Below are 22984 nucleotides of genomic sequence, written 5' to 3'. Positions count from 1 at the left end.
AGAACTGCTTCCAAAGTCTGGTGTGATTTTCTGAAGTCTCTTCTGAAATTTTTTCATCATCCTTTCAAGGTTCAAAACAGTTTGATTCTGTGTAGCAGGAAGTTCAGGTCTTTCCACTACATTCTGCAAGTATATTCTTGAGAGACTGCTACAATACACTAACTCTACCACTCTGTTTATGAACGTTATGTTTCATGCAAAGCTACTGCATTCATTTGGATACTTCTGAACAAGTGTAATTTCCCTATCTGGGGTTTTATAGTCAGCAAACTAGGTTTATGAACTATAAAATCCTAAACTGAAGATAAGCACCTAAGAGAGTTAATCAAATGAGACAGAGGATGCCAGAACCATACTGAAGCTGGAGAAGAAGGAGGCATATAAAATACCTTGAAGGGATCCATGATAATAGTCATCATCAAGATGAGTAACCTGCAGTACCCGAATCTATTCTGCCTTGGGGTTTGCAGTGACTTTATGTTAGGTAACATTCCAGCCAAGTTGCGTATAAATCCTACGTCAGTTTTAGACTCAGTTTTGTTATAAACAATGAAATCTCTTGTTTCCTGAATATCCTACCAACAACAGGACAGACAAACAGCAGAAACAAAACCAGTTCAGTGTATTTTACTGACAAAATGTTCAGATGTCTGCTTTATCAAAGAATTAGGAGAGAGAATCACATTCAAAATCAATTTTGCACCTGTAATCCAGTATTTTCTATGTTCATTGCAGCTTTACTTTTTTTGACCTTTATATTCAGAATAATGCCCATTTAGAATAAGCGTGCTTTCCCAGTCACACATTTGCTTGCTTCAGAAGAAAATTTTAGCACAAGAGTTTGAGATGAGGAAATTCTTTTATTTTCTTCAATTCTTTTCTTCAACAACCAGTGGTAAATTTTATAAAATCCCATTACAAGGCTGACTGTCATGGTACAGAAAACTAGTTAATTTACTCTGATGAATTTGTCATCAGACAAATTCCTGGGACCACTGACTCACTGTCATCTTTGCATATACATCTTTGGATCAGAGGCACAGAATAACAAAGTTACTAGCTACTTTTTTTGCAACAGAAGTTTTTATCTGGTTTTGTTAGTAAACCAAATATGTAGTAATGTTCTAGCATACCTGCCACTTAGCTGCTAATACCACTAGACCAGCGTTCAAATACACAGAAGCATAAAGTCCACATAAGCAGATACAGGTGTCCTTCTGAAAGACCCCTCAGTTCCTCCTGCAGCTGAGTAAATATGAATTTAAATGCAATAAATAAGGAGAATAAACACTGACTAATAAGAGAAGAGGAGTGGCTCTAATCTTAGGCAGGTTTATGCACAGAGTTTTTTAATAAACATAAAAACATCACTTTGAATGTTATTTTTATCCTGGTTTCCCAATGAAATAAGACTCCATGATTGTGCTATTAAGTGGTGGTTGCCACCCCCGACCCTCCCATCCTTCACTTCCAACCTGGCTTACAACTTCTGAAGCTGTTGGCTTTTCATCTGAAGTTGACAATGGGGGAATAAATCACCATGATATTAAAATGCTGCAAATTCAGTGAAAATTAGAAGCTGGAAAGAGCAGAGAGGCTCTTGTTAGTATTTTTACTATGAGAAATACTGCAGTATGAACTTGAAGTTACCTGTTCTGTATGACCTGTAAGTACTCATATAATGGCAGAATAATTAGACCTCACATGAGTCACAATACGTGCTTTCTCTCAGCTGATTAAGCAGAGAAGAAAGGAGAAGAGCTGAAAATATATAAAGAAGTTGAAGCAATATAAGGAGAACTAGAGGCGATGAAGGTATTTAAAGGAAGGAGAATTTGAGGTTACTGGGAACAAAGCAGTAAGAGAAGAGCCTGCACACACGCACACCTTAAGGCAATCTGATCCCATCAGTTCCGATACTCAAACCACAGCTTGATTTCACAGCTTGACACCACAGTGCTACTCTGGTTCAACAGCTAACATGGACATACAATATTCTGGTACTGAAGCAACAGAACGAGGTTTGTTTTTTACCTGGTCTGGGAATAAGCAACACCGGTATAAATATGTTTTCTCCAGAATCGATCCAGAGAAGAAAGGGCTGTGCTACATTGCTGAAAGGGCTATAGACAGTAAAGGCTCAGGGCTAAGAGAAACAGGCTAAGGAAAGGGCTAAGAGACAATAAAGCTGTGTGTATGGGTAAGTCCTTTAGGTACTTAAATCAGCATTAGATGTCACTGTATGTATTTAGGCTGGCTTTAGAGACCATTATTTTACATGTTACAAAATTAAAGAATTCTATCGAAATTAGAGTGCTGACGTTAATAAGCACAGGTTAATGCTAAATATAAGCAAACACAAAAGCTTAGCAGCTGGTTTACTATGTCATCCTTTTGTATCCATCCCAGATCAAGGTACTGAAAAAGAAATTATAATAAATGGTATCATCATTAAACATAATTAAGTAAATATATCTATAGCATTTTCCTTCACTTTTAGATTTCAAAGCTATTGTAAATTAATTAAGTTTCACTAGCAACAGTCAGAAATCAGAACATTCATCCCTATTCTGCAGGAAATGAAATAAACTGGAGAGACATTCAGCTGGGTTCTGAAATATCATCAAAGACCTATGAAGCATGTTGTGCTCCTAAGCAGCACGCAGACCATGTGTTGATATTTACTTGTCAAGTAACACGACCGAGGTTACATTGAAAATCTGTACAGAAGGTAGGAACAGAAACAAGACTTTCTGATTCATCCTTCTCCATCTGATGCCACAAAAAGTAAAATATTGCATCATATCAACTGATTGTACATTCGAAAATTACAGCAATAACAAAGAGAGAATAAACTTGGAACATTTTTGTCCAGCTCCTGGCTCTGCTAAATATCAAGAAAGTGATCTGTTTTTTTCTCCTCAGTCACTTATCTGTAAATCAACAGAATTTTATTTTTCTATCTTGTCCATTCATGGCCCAACGATTTTGGGAAACAGATAGTTTCTCATTATATATTTGCACAATACCTAGCACAGTAGGCCTTAGAATCAGATGCACTCTTGGATGTCTACCTTAATGCAAACAATAATGATTTATAGTGCATTTTTATCTATACCATATTTTAGAATGTGTTCAGGATGTTTTGCAACCATTTTCACATTGCGGGTCTACACCAACGAGCTAATGTGGGAAAAACATGTTAGCAAAGCATTGAGAACTGACTTAAAAATTACCTCCTACCTGTACAGGTGTCTCCAGAGTGTAGATATGTTCCCCGCGCACATTGTAGAACTTGACAAGTGCGTTTTTCAACAGGGAACCATTGCTGAGGTCAACCAGCTGGCTTTGCTTCTCCATGCCTGCTACTGCAAGTAGGTCTCCTTGAGTGCACCACTGTACCACCACGTCTGAAATCACAAAGACGGTTTGCAATAATCACTGATTAGAATCAGTAGGAGCAATGTTTCCAGATGCTGCAAAGCGACTTGAACAGCTAAATCATGCTCTCCGAAGTTACTTAAATATTTAGAAACCTAAATCCTTTCATCGAAACAGTAGCAAATATGCCACATATGCACTTCTGAGAATGACTCTTTATTTTGTGAATTGCAAAAAATGCATCAAAGCCATTAATTTTTCTCTCTCTCTGGTGAGTCTAGAATGTAATCAGTGGTTGCTCCTAAGTACAAGAATCTATTAGAGATGTTAAAACTGATGTGGAAGATCCTATGTACATCTTTGGGGTAAATAAGTGGAATCGAGTTAATATGCAGATAAATAATCTCACTAAGAGAGCAGCAAAGAGTATTTGTCTGGAAAGGCCTACAGTGCAATGAAGCAGCATATTTGGCAATGCCTCATGTTCTCACTGGTTGCGAATATAACTTTTAGCACAGCTCAAACTGCAGTCATAGTTTAGTATAACGTTAAACTAGAAAGACTTGGATTTTTGTCCATAAATACATATGGCCTCCATGTCATAGGTTTTCTTTTGACACCTGACTTGTGAAAAATCTACTCATCTGTCTAGCAGGAGTTTGCCAGCAGCACACAGAGTTTGCTTAGTCTCTCATATACATGGATATGAATATAGATATCAGTTACTTCTCCTAGAGGCACCTCCTGATGAGAAACGCCCACAGCTTAATTTGGGGATGCTAATTTCAAACCTTTATATCCTCTAGCTCTTTGTCACACTTCAAGAAGAGCACTAAATCAGTATTTTGTGTTTATGCTTGTGTTTCAGAGGCAGATTTGCATATGCAAGGAATATTGAGCTAGTCTTTAAACCTTTTTACTCTTAAACTGGAGGTGAAAGGCAGCTATTTTTTGCTGAGACAAAGTGACGGTAAAGACAAAAATTTTGTGCTCTGGGACGCTCAATCTGCCAAGAACCTTTTGAAGACATTTGTGGGCGAGAAGCTGTCTTCAAATGAAGAAGCAGGAGAGAAATGAGAGTTGGCAGGAAGGTTCTCAAAATTGTTTCAAGTTGTCAACTTGTCATTTTCAGGGACCTTTATGTGCAATTTAAAATGGTTTTGTATTATTTCAACTTTCTGACATTTCTCATGGGAATTATGCTTCTGCACATATCAGAGGCAAGACACATGTTCCTCAAGATAATTTTTTCACAGCTAGGCATTGTATGCTTCTTTTTTTTTCTCTTAGTCCTCAGCTCTCTAAGGAATCTACAACAGGATTTAATTCATCTTTCTCAGAGAGTATAACAATAAGGTTAGAAATCAATGAGGCATGCTGATCAACTCCACTTTTGGTAACTGGTTTAACTACACAATCACCAAGTGATAAAACAATTTGCTTTCAGTACATGTCTTCAGGTAAACTTTCAGTCGATACCCATACTAAAAGGAAGAGGAGTGATTACTGCATCCAGCAGGTTTTTTTCTCTCTCTCTCAAAGATCCTAGAATTAGGCTGCTGCAAAGGCAATGAAGGACTGGACGTGGGCTGCAGCATCGCCCCAGGCTCTACCACATGCTGCACTGCCAACAGGGTCTTCAACAACTATTGAACCTTGATGTATAAGAGCCCAACTGGTAACTAGGTCTCAGTGCAAGCATAGAGATTAGAAATCAGATGGAGGTTTCATCTAGGATAACAATCTGCAAGTCAAACAGTGGATTGGAGCCATCCCTCAAAACTACTTGCCAGCCACTACAGGCATGTATGTCAGCAAACCTTGAGTAGAGAGCACTCTAAATGTGCAATAGTTCTGTGGGTAGTAGTTGTAACTAACCAGTACAACCAGTAGATTCAGTTCAGCAGTTCTGCAGGTAGCAGTGTACTGAGAATCACTAAGTTATACAAAGCATGAAAAAAGAAAGTATACAACTGAACAGTTCAGGACCTCCACTAGAACTGACAAAACTTTCAGAAATGTTCAAACTGGATGAAAAGAACTTGTATTTGGGTAATCAAATTCTCATCCAACAGCAAATGTTTTTCTGCATCAATTTAATACGTATCTTTGCAGGAAAATGACAGCTATGCAAAGCTAGTGGAACAGCAAAAATATATTGGTATTGCTTGAAAGAGTTTTACAGCATTATACATTGAGTATTCTGCTCATACAGCAGCCTGTAAAGACAAGGGCATCTGCTGCAGACACCACAAAGCAATGCCTACAGTTTTCAAACAGAAACAAATTAATGAAGACTTGCATATAATACTGAAGACCATCCACTCTTGGCAGAATACCAAGTGGCTGGAGAGGATGAAGGCTCTGAGGTGGGTGGTTTTGCATGTTCTTGCATGTGATAACAACCAGTAAAATTACAGTCACTTGAAAACAATTTTGGTAAGAAGGTACAGAAAATGTTTACCTCTGTATGAAAGCTATATGTAAATTACTTTCTACCATACAATGGGTAGCTTCAAAACAACAGTGATATCCCCATCACCTTTCTCTCTCTGTCTCATACACACTCCCAATCCTTCTTTAGGTGTCCTTTCAGCTGAAGAATTTTCCAAGATCACAGGGTTGCCCCAGGATGCATTTCTTGTGTTGGCACAGATGGAAGCAGGAGTGGAAAAGAAATCTCAAAGGTGATTTTTTTAACCTCCTAAGACTACCATACATAGCAGATCACCCAAAGACTACTGGTCTGGTGTTAGGGCAACTTTTCACCAAAAATATCCAACTGTTACAGAACAGCTAAGAGTCTGCTCCAACGGCTCATTTTTTTTTCTACATCTAAAATAGAAGTAATTTACCTGTGGAGATGAAAAAGAATCAGTGGAACCTATATTTAAGTATGTGCTTGTGTGCCATAGTGAATTAAAACTTCTCTCCAGGCAAAGCACCGTAAATTGTACTGAGAGTGCTGGCAAAGCAAGGGACTTTTTGATAGGTAAGAACAGTAAAAATTTCAATGTGAATTAAAGATTTTACATGTAATACTGATCTTACAAATGTTCACGCACATCAATTAGCAAGATGTATAGTAACTAATAGGTGGAATTTTCATTCTCGCAGAATAACTTCCCTCTTCATAGTAATTCTAGCAAGTTTTTAACATTTGTGAGAGTCAAAGCAGCACTGTGATTCATACCTGGTTACCAAAACCATGGGAGGAGGCCTTGTGAATCAGAGACACAAAGGAAGTGTCACATAGCGGGGCATTAATACGAAGAAGCATAAACATATTAGCACATTCAGTTGGAAAGTGGCAAACAGATCAATTTGCTATACAAAACTGCCATAAAAACACAATCTCAAAATTCAAACCATTTTTTCAAACACAAAAAATCCTCTCAACCAAACTCTCCCACCAGCAGGTGTCACTGCTGGAAACAGCAACAGCGGTAGCCGAGGCCGCCTGGGTTACAAGACACAACTGCAGAAACATAACCTATACACACATTGTTAAAAATGCAAGAAAAACAGAGCATAGAAAGGGGGCAAAATGGCTTCCTTTCATACCTTTCAACCCTGAGCGGATGATAGTAGGAGACAAGTCATCATAATTGTTCATTAAACTGATGTCTCCCGATGTGAAGCTGACGGTAAGGAGTGGCTTGGTGTTCTGCACTGGGACTGGATACGCAGCTGGTCCATCTGCAAAAACAAGGCTCTGGAGTGAGCAAAAGGCAAACAACCAGAAGTAATTACGTCCAGTCTGAAATACACTGTACTTCAAGCCCACGGCCACCAGGAATGATCCCAAGCCTCAAACTCTACCTATTTCTGCAACATCTATGCGCAAAAGCAAAGGAGGTTTAGACAGTTAGTTCGTCTGCTTTTGTGAAACCCCAATGTTTCCACTTTGTGAATTTTTACTACAGTATATCCAAAGTTATTTATGCATATACTATTACGTTATACGGTGGTGGTTTTTAATCGTTCTCTATTGTGAACTCCCCAAAGTGTCCACAAATTGAAAGCCAGTGCTTTGGAAGGCTTCCTTGGGACCCAAGTTGAAAACCAGTGTAATAATATAATCACATTAAAAGCTATTTGTTAGATACAGCTTGTGCTTGGGCAAGTGCTGGGGACTCCTCTTGAAGTCACATAGAGATATTATAAGAACTTCTAAGATAACATACTCACCTTTCACAAACTGCTGTATTCTAAATATTAAAAGCTAACCAGCAGCATGAAAAGTTGCCTGACATCCTGCATAGGAGGATCCAATGCATTCGAAGGTAGAGGTGGGCCCAAATGAAACATCTGACTTTAAAAAACATTTCTGCAACGTCTCTGCTCCTCTGGACTTGTTTTTCAGCATTCACCAAAATTCCCTTGTTCAAATACTTCATGACCAATCTCACCATCTGTAGCATTTGGTGTTTAACTCTTTTTGTTTACAGTTTCTGAGAGGATATGCTACTGGCCCCTGATAAAGTGTCTCTCAAGGCCCAGCCAGCATCTCTTCAGTCAACAAAAAAAGGCGGAGCCAGTTAAGAGTGATATTGCTTTCTGAACTTGGAAGAAAGCTGATCAGAAAGCATTCTGGGGAAAGATGCCTAGTAATTAGCATCTCTGTGTGTATATAATTTAATAAGAAAAAGCCATTAAACTTCCAGTCCTACCTACACATCTGTGTGAGTCAAAAGCTTGTCACCTTTGAGAGGTTTATGCTGCATCTGCTCTAAAGAAAACACATCATGTTTGGGTAATCATTAAAATAGATTTGTAGGCTTGTAACAAGTCCACCCACCCACTGATTGACTCAGAAAGAGCTAAGCCATTTGGACCATTTAAGTTTTCATCTGTGTACTCTACAACTTCACCATCTTCAAAATGGAACCTCAGTATTTTAAAAAAACGTCCAAGAGTGAATTTAATGTTCTCTTGATTTAGAAATGTGAAGTTTGTTTCTTTTCTTCTAAGATAGGAAATCTCACCCAGTACCAAAATTGGGGTATGGAAGGTAAAACAAAACTCAGTTTTAAAAGACGCTAACATTTTACCAGATGATCACATTATCTTCTATCATTATTTGTTAAATATGTATACTTATTATATTGGCATATATACACACATGATTCTGGAAAAGGTAGACTTTTGGACTGAACCCAAATTAGAGTAAAAACTGCAGGATTCCTCAATTCAGTGGTTTGGATCTGAGATGCAAATTTAGAATTATTTCTAGCTAGTATGTATTTAGTTTTTTCATGGTACAATCACTGTTGTATTAACTCAGGTCTTAATTTAGTTGAGACTTTATACACTGGAACACAGAAACAGCTTACCTAGATCTTATAAACTAATCAACAGCATTAACAAGAAGAAGTATTACATTACTTTAATAAGAAGGATGGGGCTGACTGTGCATGGATACCTAGGCCTCCTAGGTCTTTGCTATTGATGATTTCCAAAGAGTTTAAAACAAAAAAAATTCACCCGATGAGTTATACTTAAGGGGAGAAAAGGATTTCTTCCTGATCCTCAAACTGCCAGTGTGCTCTGAAGCATGGGAATTAGTAACTCCAGACATGTCCGGTCACCCTTCTTTTACCCTATGTAATTGCAGGAAATACTTTAATTTCCAATCCTTCTATGGAATTTATTGAGCTCTTTATGTCAGCTCTATTAAGGACGGGACTGTAATGATGAGCATTACAGAAATCCTATGAAACAGAGATAAAATTAAAGATGCATTATGATTAGTAGATGTATTATGATTATTATGATAGTAAAGATTACTATGTCTAGTACTGGTGTCTTTTCACATGAACCTATATAATAAGGCATTAACTTCTGTGACTGCACTCTGACTACATCTGTATAAGGAGGTAGGATCACTGCAGTACCTCACATCAGCTTATCAGTGAAACCTGATAGGTCTCTATCTAGTGTTTTCACTCACCCACACTAAAGCCTTTAAGCTTTGTGTTGTCATCTCATTTGGGCAAACTGAGGCAGAGCAGCACAGACCATGTTTGACCTGCAGCAACCCATGCAGCAAGGCTGGTGGCAGAGCTGGGGACAAACCCAGTCTCCTGTACCAGCTCTCCGCTCCATCCTCCATGCTGCGTCCACAGGAATGCACCATCTTTTGGCCTCTAACAGCTTGAAACTGGCCGTCCTGCTGTTTTAGTACAGCATGACAACTCCCTGGTGTTCGAGATGTCTTTGTGAGCACTTGCAAAGCTGAAACAGAAGGACGTGCACACAACACTACCTTGTGGTGGGGAATAGTCGTCAGAGTCCGTGTCACTCTCGCTGCTGTCCTCCACCAGGAAGCTGGGGTAGTTCCAGGACATGCTGAGGATGCCATCTGACTCGTGAAGGAGCACATGGGCCAGCATTCGGCCATGGCAGTCCATGACAATAACCTGTCCATCAGCAGTGCCAAACAGTACCTGAAAACAACAGAACAGCCCTCAGTTCCACCAAATGTCAGCTGCTGGACCCTCCTTCAAATGCATCTTGTAATTAACCAGCTATGGCAGAAATTAATTGAAAGCAAAGCAATCAGGGATGTGAAATGGTGCCACAATAGGACACTGCAACCAAAGATGTACATAAAGAATGAAGTTAAAGCAGCAGAGTCTACAGGTAAGTGCTTAAAATCTGTGAGCAAGTAGTGTTTCATGGTAGGGTACATTTTGTTCACTTTCATATGAGCCATTACACTTTATTTGAACTTGGCCATTACTACAACTAAAGCAAGCTGGCAAAAGGGCTACCACAGATGCTGCAGTATCCTTGGATTATATAGAAACTTCTAAAATTGGTGGCAGAAACTGAGGTATGCATCAGTCATAACAATATCAAAAGGCACAGCTGACAGAAGTGAGGTCTTAGATGAGATTTCAAACAGCTTGTGAGAAATAGAAAGCTGAATAGAGGAGGACAGGTTATTCAGTTGATGAGCTGAGAGAAGGTGGGAGAATGTCTTCCAAAAAGAGAGGCAAAAAGCAATACGATCAGTCAACTGAAAGTACATTATTATAGCCCAAGAGGAAGACAGTATGTTACACATTCAGGAAGAGATGAAGAAGAGCTTCTACCCACCATTTCAAACACAAAATGGATAACGCAAGGTTTTTTTCTTGCTCCTACACTACTGTGTAGCCAATGCACACTGACTGAAGTCAGACTGACTGGAACCTACAATTTCTTTTTTACAATTGTTTTCTGTCTTGAGGCTTTAAGCAAGTTAAGATCCTGCATATTTGATGAATTTTAGAAAAACATCAGCGAATAAGGATTAATAAATCCACAAAACGATAAATGCACTAGTCAAGGCTGTTGCTGCTATCAGGTAATTCCATATCAGGCAAATATGTTTTAAAGCAAGTTTAAGGGCACTCATAAATCTGAAAACTAGCCAACATTAAAAATGAAACTAAAAGGTCAAACCTTATACTTCCCTTCAGTCTACCACCTATTTCCAGTACTTGTGAATTTAAGATTCTAACAATTATATGACCAGATCAAAAATTCATCTAGCCTTGTATCTTACCTCTAACAGTGTTTGGGGAAGAGTAAAAGAACAGGATGCACTGAGCAGGCACCTCCCCTGCACACTCGTGTAACTTCCAGCAAAAAACACTCCCTCTTCTTTGATAATTGATAATTCCACTTGGTAACCTTTACCTCTTAACACTAAAAGAAATATAGAATAATTGTTCCCTATTTACATTCTCAACATTGGTCATAATTTTATGGACTTCTATTATCTAATCCCTTCATCATTTCTTTTCCAAGCTGAAGAATCATAGCCTACTTAGGATCTCTCTGTACAGTTGTTTAAAGCCTCCAATCACCCTTGTTGACCTCTGCTGTCAGAGGTCTTCCTTTTTATCTTCCTTCTGAGATGTCATGCCAAACTTGCAGCATTCAAACTGCATTTTGTATCAAACAATATACAATAATACAAATACAAAATGGATAACGCAAGTTTTTTTACAGGAAGGAAGCGAGGCTTCTGAGGTCTCAGACAAAAACAAGAAGTACTATAATTTTTCCTATGATCAAGGTGATGATCAGGAAACGCAGAAGGTTGTAAACTAGAATAGCATTTTAGCAGAGGAACTCCAGTGAAGTCATTAAAACCTTAAGAAAACCAATGGAGTTGTTTCATAATATCAGAAGCAATGAAAAACCAGTATCTGGCTGCCTTAACTGTAATCATTACATGTTAAAAATATTTTTGTGTTAAATAGCTGCTGGGTTAAAACAGCAGCTAAAATTTGCTACTAGCCTAGATTACTATTCTTAGATATAAAAGCAAGAAATTTGACCTTCGTTCATCTCATACTCCATTCTCTTTATTCTACTCTTCTTCCACTTGTATCACCCCATCTCCTTTCACACTGTTCATTAGTTCAACTGTTTTTACATGCATAATCAGTGCACAGCCGCTTTCACTATCTACTTTCAGAACATAACCACTCTCTTTTGGATCTCTACAAAACAATTGAACAACTTCTACAAAGCCAAAATCCTACCGATTGTCATTGTTAGCTTCTCACACCACTTTCAGCCTTCTCTATAGATTAGTTTTTTACCAGTCTCCTAGGAGTTTTATAACTGCAAAATACCCAGATAGAGGAGGTGAAACTCACTATTGTTTCTGAAAATAGCACTATAAAAGTTCTGCCTCCTAAAATCCTGTAGAAACACTTTATAATTGGGTAGGAATAAAACGTTGAGACTTATCATCCAGAGTTCAGTCTCATCTCAATCTAAAGCTAATTCTTCCAAGTAGCATTGCCCTCAATTCATTTAAAATTACAAAGTCCTACAGTAATTTCCAATTCAGATCAGAACAGCTGGATGGGGCCATGCTAATTCTTGCCCTGGAACCTGAGAGAGCTCTTTAGCAACCTAGGAATGTCAGAGAGTACTCTTCATCTCTTTAGCCAGACTATAGGTTTCAAGGAGCAACTTTAAGTTTTGGGGTTATTGTAGCAATACAACCTTTAAGATGAAAGCATTTATCAGGCTGATAGTCCTGCTGGCTGAACTCCTGCTGAAACTGTAAAAATGTCTAGTGGTGTTATCATCCATAACATTACTCAAGTTATAAATGCCACACTCAAGCTACTTATATCAGATGAATGACACTCTCTTGACCTTCAGAAAAAAGGCTGAGCCACAGGGTGTGCCTGAAGGATTCAACTGAGAAATTAAAAGGTTGTATTTTAGCTGCCTAAATTAATATTTTTCAGTACTTGCAGCTCTAGGAGGTCTGAGGGAACATTGGAAAAAGGTAATGAACAAGTTATAGTGGTTTGTTAACCCCTGAATACAAAAGCTAAATGATAATAATAGTAATTAAAAAAAAAAACAAACTTATTTTTTAAGTACTTATTTTTAAGTGTTTCTTTGGCTCTCTGTTTTGTTCTTCTTCTCTTGTCTCATCTCCTCTCCTTCCACACTGTTCATTATTTCAACTGTTTTTACATGCATTACCACTTGTAGAATTATGCATAATCTGATAACAAAATACCTAAAATCACCCAATACATTCAACGTGTGAGTCAGTTACACAACATAAATTCAGTACTTCTTTACAAAAGATATCAAACATAGCGAATCCTGCATTACAGTGAATCTGTGGCTGATTAAAGGTCATACAAATGCAGAGCAGTCTCCAATAGTGCTCTGATGCTATGTATTTTGAAGGGAAAACTGTGAAAAACAGCATTGGGATAATTCACACACAGTTTCCTAAGTGTAACAAGAGCTGAAAGTTGGGTTCAGTCCTGAAACACAAGTGTCTGGATTCTTCATGGAACCCAAGCTTGGGGTGACTCCTATTTATTATAACAAATACAAATACCTGAAAAACACCTTTCTCTGAAATCTGCTGAACTGCTAGCCCCTATGGTAACTTGTGATGAGTTTCACAAGCTAGTTTTGGTACATAAAAAGTTTTTTTTCATCTAAGGTTTTTCAACTAAAAACAGTTGTTAAACTATTATCTGTGAAACTATCATTCAAGACTGCAATCCCCTTAAATGCCCAACATTTCAAAGACTCTTCAGCTAGCAGTCTGAAAAATACCAATTCCTAAAAGACATGTGGTAATCAAAAGATGGGGTATTCTGCTCTGAAGTATTCAACTCATGAGGAGATGAATATTAGAAGAGCCAAGAAGCTAAAAAATTCAGTCCGAGAGGAATAACTTGAGCCTGTTTAGTGACTTTGCTACATGTGGGTCTGCTGTGCTGAACTGTCGCTATTCCTGTAAGATCTGTTGTGATGCCATAATGCGTCTGGACCACAGTACTAGCAGAAAATGGTTTAAAAGTGCTAAGATCAACAGAGCTACAATGGAGCAACCACAGACCTGGTGCACTGAAAGTCCAGCTCAGGAGGCCCACTATGTTGTAAGAGAACTGTAATTTACTAACAGTGATGTTATTTTTGCACAAAACTAATTTTGTTGCTATTTAATTTGGTTCAATGTAAGTAAATTGAACTCATCAACAGTAAAAATGCTCAAGCTTTATGTTAATTTGAATATACTAGCCCAGGAGGAAAGGGAGAGACCTTGCCATCTCTCCACATCTGATTACATGCAGTAGCTAAGAAAATTAAATTGTTCTGATTTATAGACTTAAGTTAATGATGCTGTGCTGACTTACATGTGCAGGGAACCTAGCCACTGTCCATTGCTGCATCTTTGCCTGTCTTCATTGTCAAAGAAGCTTTCCAGAACTACAGTCACTTTGACTTCTATAATAACCGAGGATAATCCAACCCCAGCAGTAATGTATTCAATGACTTGATGTATATATGAGAGGTAAAAGACAGAATTATTTCCAGTCTCAGGTTTTGGTTCTACAAACTGAACAGACAATACTGTTACAGAAAGATACGGATAAAGTAAGATGCTCCCTTCATGACACTTAGTACTAACACTGAAGGTTTCTAATGTTGCTGTTTAAACAGAGCTCCCAGGAAATCTGATCAATGCATTTTTAGAACATGGCCCATCATTCTGTGTCAGGGCAATGACCAAGCCTTTGACTGAAGCTCAAGTTGAAGTGTTAGAAGCTGGACTTGCTATAGCTACTGGAAGAAATATAAAGCCATTGGAGGCTACTTCAGGACAGCACTTCTAAAGGGAGAGATTCCAGTATCATGATGCTAGAAGGTTGGAAATGTAACATCCATCTGCTTTACTCCTGTTGGTCCAGGATTTTTAAAAGAACCTCTTTGACTTTTTACAAAGAATGTACATCTGACAACTGAGGGAAGCAAAACAACTCACTGACTTCACTAATTAAAATAGCATTGAAAATGAATCTAGTAAACTCCATCCTAGTATAATTTGATTATTTAAAAAAGCAAATTTTCACAAAAGGACAGAATTTGCCTTGTAGGTCTATGCAGGGTACATTAGCAGATGTCATTTAAATTCCTGGATACACTGAAATGTTCTGAAAATTAATGTTATGTGTCTGAAATCTCAGGTTCTCTAATCTTCCCGAAGTTGTGGCTAAGTTGCCAGTAACTCCACTGAGCAATTTCTCGAGTTTTATCTCTTCCTTCTCCCATAGGACAGGTGGCAGCTGTAAGGACAAAGTGACCACAGGAAGTTTTTCCAGGAAGTGACTGATCTCATTAGGAAGGCAAAGGGTTAGATGTGCCCTAGAAGATGCTTACTGGACCAGTCCAGCAAACTGAGCTCTACTGGACATGAAAGCTTTCTACGGCCTAAGTAATACAAATAACTGTACGCAACCTGTAAATGTTTCTATCTCACAACAGTCAATATATTAAAGAGCATTATTTTAAAATTAAAAAATCATTTAAAAGATAGTGTGACATAAATCCCATTTTTATAATGTAAATTGACTACTTAGTCTTCCTCTTGGTGGACTGATTCCTGGCCAGTTCTTCTCCCTGAACTGCTAATCCATCCAAACACAATAAGTAAAATATGTATTGTTATGATTTTCTGGGGTTTCTACACCTGCCAGATCATTCATGCAGAGGATATATCTATACCAAAGCGCACATGCAGGTATTTCTGCCAGGAAATCCTAAGGGGAACCTATTCGCATTGGAATGTGTTGTCTTTTTCATAACTAAATACACCATTTTGGCTATTTGTTTCTAGTCATCACTTTTAATGACACATACAAAGACTTCTGAGAGACTAGCGAGTCATGATGTCCCCCTAGAAGAAATGTCTTACCTCGGTTTACAGGTGTTTCGTTATTCCATGTTCAATTTTTGCTTTAACCAGTTGCAGATGTAAATCTTACTTGCACGTTTCTTGAATGTTCCTAAACCCTTTTCTATAGGTGTTGCAGGAAAATAGTACTGCCCTTCAAGACTTAGGACAGAGATGTGATTATTTCTGCCAGCAGCTAAGTTAGCTCATATTCAAGATCCTTCACAATCTTTGGATGTACCAGTTGGATATGGAGACTTGCATTTCAAAAATAACCTGTTCTGGGACCCCCTTTTTATCTTCCTCAAACTCAGTGAGGAGTCTTTCAACAGTGAAGTAGTAGCCCAAGGCAGAAATCTCATCAGCATCTTGTGATGAAGTAAACCATGAAAGATCTCACAAAACCTATGCTTTTGGTTTTTAACATTCTCCAGGGTTGTACTTTCTGAAGTTTGAAGGATTCAACCACTTTGCAAACCTTGTTATTTCAGCATTTTGTTCTACTCTTTGCCTTCATGGTACCTTTTCTGTTTGGCACACACATCTGCTGAAACCTTGCTGCCATTGTACCAGATAGTACGAATGCTGCCACTATCAACTCACCCTGCGTACCTCTGCATTTGCAGCCGCCTCGTCTGACGTTCAGTTTCACTGACATTCTGTTTCCCTTTTCAAAGTTTAGACCTGTCTTTATGCTTTTCCTTCGGCCTCCTCCCTCGTCTCCCCCCAGAGGAAAAAGTCAGCATTGTACCCCAGAAATTATGTTCTGCAAAAATGCTAATAAGGCCAACTGTGTTTGCATTGTCAGAAGATGCTGAGAAGTTACGGAAGCTGAATTAGTTCTGTTTGCCCTGATTTAGCCATCTGGACAAACATTAGTATTCGTGATAGAAACAGCCTTCACATTCATCACCATAATACCATCATACTAACAGAGATAAATCTATTTTGCTGATCCAAAATTAACTGAACTATAAACTAATTAATATAGAAAATGATGGATCAACCTTCTATTTATGCAGGTAGACTTAATAACATGGGCAATACTTGAAAAATTATTGCCTTTAAATATTTTAACTCATTAGCCTAACAAAAAAATGCCAGTCTTGCAAAGGCTGACTTACAAGATTTTGCAGTCCATTTAGTTGTGGTATTAGCATTTTGCATTCCTCGTGTTCTTCTTGTTTACTGTTTCTCCATCAAAAGAAAGTGCAGCAGCTGCCTTTTAGGATACATTAAAAAGTGAAAGTTTGGTTCTTCTCAGTGTGATATTTCTGGCCTTCCTTCTTTTTACCTCAGATTGCAGAAAGAGAGAGAACCAGAGGGAAGGAGACAGCTGCTCTCCTGATGCATACTTTTTATTTCCATTAAAAATTCAAATGCTTCAAAATGATTTCAAAATGAAATTCAAAATCATATCTTGAACTGACACAAAAAGAGACATCTCCACAATTCACACACAAGCTCGGGGGGAAAGCATTAGCTTTTCTTTGACTGCTTTTATGCCTGAAAATAATTAGAACAATTTTTGTTTCCTTGGACATGAGGAGTTACCAGCCCCACACATGGGTGATACACCATGAGATCATCCAGATAACTGCATATATACACAACAGTGAAATTCTCATTTGAGACCATCAATGCCTTCAAAAGCAGCACTGGTATAGTTACTACTCTCAGGCTTGTTCCTTCTCTCTCTTACAAAGTACATAGGGTCTAGATAACTATTACAAAGCCCTCAAATAAGAAGACAAAGTAAATACACTGGAGATCTTGGTGAGAATTCCATTTAATAAATATTAAATTCCTAAAACCTGGGGATTCAAACTGTACTGGCTTTATTTCTCTCTAAAATAGTATAGCATAGCTGAATGACTGTAAATGAAAGAGTCTTGCACGCCATTTCAGGAGTCAAAAATCTAAGTAGTTTCAAAACCAGGATATCAAGCTATACAACTACTCTGGATATGTGGGGGGATGGAAACAATTGTCCAGGCGAAGATAATGTTCTTTGAAAGCATTCTGGCAAATCACAGACAGACTGATTATTATATGGCCCTGTAATTATATCTGAACTAATTCTGACTTGTGTATTTCCAGACACACATATTTCTATATTCTTTCTTGACTCTTGAGACATTTTTCAAGAAAGCATCCTACAACAATTAGATTCTTAAGTCAAAATAATTGCCCTTCTGTATAATGTTAACTGAATTAACAATATACCTTATTTTACTTTAAACATGCAAAAGAGTTGTAGGGTTTTTTTTTAAACTTGTGTCAGGTTGCAAACGACCTTCAAAGTAGTATGCAAAATGAATAAATAGCCAGTAGCTGGAACACCTTCTACAGAACATCTTCTGTAGCTTTTAATACGGACAAGACTCCGAGTCTGGACCACTGAGCTCCCACAGCACAAATACACTGGAACATTCTTCAAGCAGCATTGTTTTCTGTTTTCTCACTAAACTCTGCCAGGGAAGTGCACATTTGTCAAGGAAAACACATATTCTTCACACATATCAAATTATATATAGCAACAAAAACAACTATCTGGTGCTGTGAGGTAGGAAAATGCAATTAGTTTTACCAACAACCACTTAATCAGGCGAAGAAGTCAACTGATACACTTGGCAGTCTCCTGCATTGTTCCCAAGCCAGGGTTTAGTTATTTCCTGAAAGATATGTTGACTGCTAAAGCTAAAATTTCCTGCAGAGTTTTAGAAGTCTGAGAGTTTCTGCTGGGGCTTTGTGGTTTGGTTTGGTTTGTTTTTTTTTTTTTTTTTTCCCAATTGAAAATGGTATTACTTAGCAACAAGGATTGCACTCTCGACCAATGAAATTGCAATACAAAGCAGTTTAGAAGCAATGTCCTTGCTGTTTTGAACTTCATAATGCAAACCCAAGAAGCCTCTGGGTTAAGCTTACATGCTAATGGAAAACAGCCCCTCAACTTCTGCATTCTCCTAGGTCTGGGGTGCTGGCAGAGAGGGTTAACTCAGCATGGTCAGGAAATACGTAGAATGGGTGAGGTCAAGTATAACTGAGTCAACATGGAGACAGGCTGAATAAGAAATTGTTACTGAAATGAGGCACTGAAGAAGAGTGGCTATCCTCCTAAAAGCAAGGAAAGCAAGGAAGGATTAAACCCTTTTCACCTGATGCAGTCACCAACAATCCATGAACATCTGAATGCTGACAAGAAACTGGCTCCTGACAAAGGGCAGAGACCTCAGGTTGAATCCATGCAGGATGAAACTCTGATGGGAAATGTTTTGGAGAATAAAAAGATACTGCTCCCACTTTCCATTGGTATAGCAACTCTTTGTGTCAAATCACTGGAAAGACCATGTGATATCACTTTCCAAAAATACCACCTTTCATCTCCAATTTACTATAAAACTTGGCCTTGCTTTCCCAGACAAGACCTAGTGGAGAAATCCACAAATCTGATCCAGATTCAATCACTCTATCTTTCTTTCCTGCAGCAAGGTTTCAGACTATTCACATTCTTGAACACATCTGACCCAAGCTCAAGACCCCATTTGGCTTCTTACTACTTCCAAAAAATCAGTGGATCAAGTCCCAGAAATAATAAAGTTTAAATTAACCACTCTGGCAGCTACATTTCTTTTGAACTGAAAAGACCACAAAGCTCTGGATGAACCAAAGGGGTCCAGGGGCCAAAGTGTTCTCAGCAAAGTGGCTCTGGCTCTGGCTGTTTCTGAAAAAAAGCTGTAAAACCCTCACAGTTTGGCGAGTTTTTCCTCTGTAAGAATTACACTTGCACTCACATGCCCTCCCCTTACCAACTCAAAATCCAAACGAACAAATTAAAGCAATTTTCGTACCTTACATATGACTTTTTCTTAGAAAGAGAGCAGCTTCCTGGAGGATGTGCCATTTTTTCCCTGAACTGCCTAAAAGTAGCATAAGTATGTGCTGTTACTTTGCACTGTAAATCCTCATTCTTTCTATTTGCCCCAATAGCTGAAGCATAACACAGTGCTTTTCAGAAACACAGTTTCAAATAAGTACTCCCTGTCCCAAAGAACTAAGGACTTCAGGCTATATGAGCAATTTTTTCTGTACAAGTTCTAGCAAGGTGAGAGGAGAGGCAAACAACTTCTTTCTTCCTGACACTTCCCACACAGACATTGGTTGTGTTTCTATCTGCGCTCATCTTTACTTTGCTGATGCTCCAAACATGTAAAACAGCACTGGGTACAAAAATGCTAAGTGGACACATTAACTGTATAGAAAGAGTCTTCAGCTCTCCCTCCAGCTCCTCCCTGGTTTGTCACTGCCATTGACATCCTTCTTTTCCTGAGGGAGGGGAAGATGTGGTAAAGCGTGCAGAGCTTAACAAACGCCAGGTTCTGGACAGCTGAAATAAGAATATTGTGACCTATCTGAGTGTCACGTCAGATCAAGGGAAAGTTACAAGATACACTGTTGAGGGTAATTTGTACATCCTAGTACACTGCATCCAAGGGGATATAGAAATCCATACAGTCATTTGCTTTCCAGTTACAAACATCAAATACCCTGTCTACAAGGGTGAGCAAAACATTAAAACAGTTGTATTACTCCTTTCAGACAGTCATTAAGGGAAAAATTTCTTTGAAAGACTCATCTGAAACAGTGTTGACATGAAACAGTGCAGGAGCTACTGAGAAAACATGAGCCACGATGCTGTCAGCCCATAAACATCCCCCATGTTACAGCCCTCACGACTAGAACAAATGGTACCATCTCATCAGCTCTGTGTCTTGCCACTATAGGCTGGATGAGGAGCATCAAGGGAAAGATTAGGCGAGGCACAGATGAAGCCAGTGGGAAGAAGAAAGCACACTGAAGCATCACCTTGTTGCTCTGCTCCTTCAATTAACCGCTCAATAACTGTGCAGTATCGGCTGGGCTTTCTGGCAGGAAAAACCTTGTCTGAAATAAACCCCCTGGAGCAATGCCACAGCTCCTGAAGCTGCAGATGAACCCTAGAGGCTCCAAGGAGAACAGCCCTGTTGTCTACCCTCCCCAAAACTCGAGGCAAAGCCTATAAAGTCCTGATCCGAGTACTGAAATCTGCAATGTAGCTGCTCATTGCTACTGAGAAAAGGAGAGCACAACTAAAAAAACGCACAGTGCACCAAGCTATTTAACTCTTCCCCTTCCTTCTTTTTGGAAGCCATATTCTCAGCAGAACGATGCATGAAAACCTATTTGAGACAAAAAGGAAAGACAATGATAATAAAACTATGTATAGCCACCAGGAGGGGGAAAAAAAAAAAAAAAAAAAAAGAGAGGGAAATCTATTATTTCAGAAATAGCTGCATAATATAGCTTTAAGACAACATAATAAAAAGAAATGGGAAAAAGAAAGGCTAACTAGCACTTCCAATTCACATTACTTTTTCACACAAAACCTGTCTGTCACTATTATGTGACATCATAAAAATGAAGTCACCAAGCATAGAACAAAAACAAAGCGTTACTGGATTCCAGCACATATAAATATATAAAACAAGAATACAAAGTCTCTGCAAATACATTTGAACATTTTAAGTATATATAAAAAATCCACATTTTTTGTCTATAAAAGGATGCAATAGGATTGTAAACATTCACAGAACCCCTGGCACAAGTAAACAGAACTCATTAATTTTACTAGCAAGTCTGCCACAAAGGTTTGAAATGCATCTAAAAATAGCCCAAAATATTAAAGACAGTTAAGCCATGGTGGGCTTTGTGTATCTGTTTGTTTCATATAACAAGCACATTTATCTTGAAAGGCAACTGACGTCTCCTTCCCTTGTCCTCTTTTTGCATTTTAATGGTACTGCTCAATTATGCAGCATGCAATGTTAAAATCCTTATATGCAATTTAACCATTGTCAGCAGTCCTTGTCACTTGAATAAACTGCCTAGTTAATTAATGACATTTCTTCAATGCTATAAAAAGCCTCTAGCCATTTTTCCCAATAAGCTGAGTAATTCACTCATCAATGAAAATAAGTCTTTCAGTTCTTCCTCAAAGACTGTATCTTACAGTGCAATTCTGAGTGGTCCCAGTCATTGTAAACATATATGTAAGTCCATTTGATAGTCTGCACCCAGAATTGATAGGGGAAAAGATGTATTTTTATACGTTAAGATACAAAAATATAGATAATCCCTGGCATTTTAAAGGCTATTTTACATGAACCTGTAAAGATCCTTAATAGGGACAAGAAGTATTCTAATAAAGACCAAAATCATTGGTGCTTACACTTCCAAATTTTACAGCCTGTAATTTTTCTCATTTTGTCCTTTCTTCCCTTCATTCATAAGAAGGTAAATATTTGCCTTCCCTACACTGCCCCAGTTGCCTGTTTGTAGCTCCCTTTCATCATTCTGTCAACTCATCAGAAGGCTCTCTTCAAGATTTTTTTTCCACACAGCTAGATGTCTGAGCATAATTAAACTTGATCAGTGTGACTGCCACAATAGCAAGGACTGCCTGAATCAGATGTTGGCTACAGCGCCTGAATAAAACCAAATGGTAGGGTGAATGGAAGCACAAACTCTTCCTGCCAGAGCAGCAGGTCAAAGAAGACGTAGGTGAGAAGATGATGTCATGGCCTGAACATGCAACATTTTCAAACACTTATAAATTCCTTCTTTTTAAGCCATGCTCGGGAAGCTAGGTAAGGCTACTATCCCTAGTTTCAGCTTAAGAGTTTTTCAGAACAACTATTTCCTTGAAAAGGTGGTAGCAAGTGCATATCACAGCCCACAGATGAGAAGGGCAGGATCCAAAAGCAGACTCTGCTGTAATGGAGTCATTAGTTACAATTCCTGTCAGGGACTAAAGCCACGCCAAAACCAAGGAACCTGAGAGGCAAGCTCATGAAATATCTGTTGACACCAGTAACCATTTGGTAGCACTTCTTGTTCTTTAGCTCCCACCTCCTGGTGAGAATTGTGCCGTAGCTCCTGCCACACAGCAGCCACCTGGCACAGCTGGTGCTGATCCTGTCAGGGATCTGCAAGGGACCAAGTGCTGTACTGGCACATAGATCCCATCTGATTACACTGCTGGACCCAGCGAGTAGCATGTATCCCCTCCTTCATGTGAAGCTCCTTTCTGGGTCCTGGGCTCCTCCCCGATGTCCTGTGGGCAGGCAGGGTGCAGGCAGGGTGCAGGCAGGGTGCAGGCAGGGTGCAGGCAAGCTGGAGGAGCTGAAGCCTGCCCCTGCCTTGTGTCTGTCAGGGAGGAAGATGCTGAAGCGTCTGGGGTTGCCATGGGAGTAGGGATGGCAAGCACCGGGAGCGGGAGTGACTAACAGCAGACACTGCCTTCCTGCACAGCTACTACAAACTACAAAAGATTTATAA

At 38.8% G+C, this 22984-nt stretch overlaps 1 protein-coding gene across 10 annotated transcripts in view; it reads right to left on the bottom strand.

Moving 5' to 3' along the window:
- Positions 1-22984, bottom strand: part of TULP4 (TUB like protein 4) — a 165638-nt gene that overhangs the window by 29554 nt on the left and 113100 nt on the right. For all 10 annotated transcript variants that reach the window (XM_042795670.1, XM_042795672.1, XM_042795676.1 and 7 more), the window contains 3 exons: positions 9650-9830; positions 6946-7080; positions 3244-3410 (listed from right to left, as the gene is read on the bottom strand). In XM_042795670.1, the coding sequence (XP_042651604.1) occupies positions 3244-3410; positions 6946-7080; positions 9650-9830 (483 nt within the window). The remainder of the gene's footprint in view (positions 1-3243; positions 3411-6945; positions 7081-9649; positions 9831-22984) is intronic.

Source organism: Tyto alba, unplaced genomic scaffold (genome assembly GCF_018691265.1).
Source record: "Tyto alba isolate M040663 unplaced genomic scaffold, T.alba_DEE_v4.0 Super-Scaffold_22, whole genome shotgun sequence".
Classification (NCBI taxonomy): Eukaryota; Metazoa; Chordata; class Aves; order Strigiformes; family Tytonidae; genus Tyto; species Tyto alba.
Note: the sequence above shows the minus strand (reverse complement) of the source record. Positions and strands in the feature narration are given on the sequence as shown.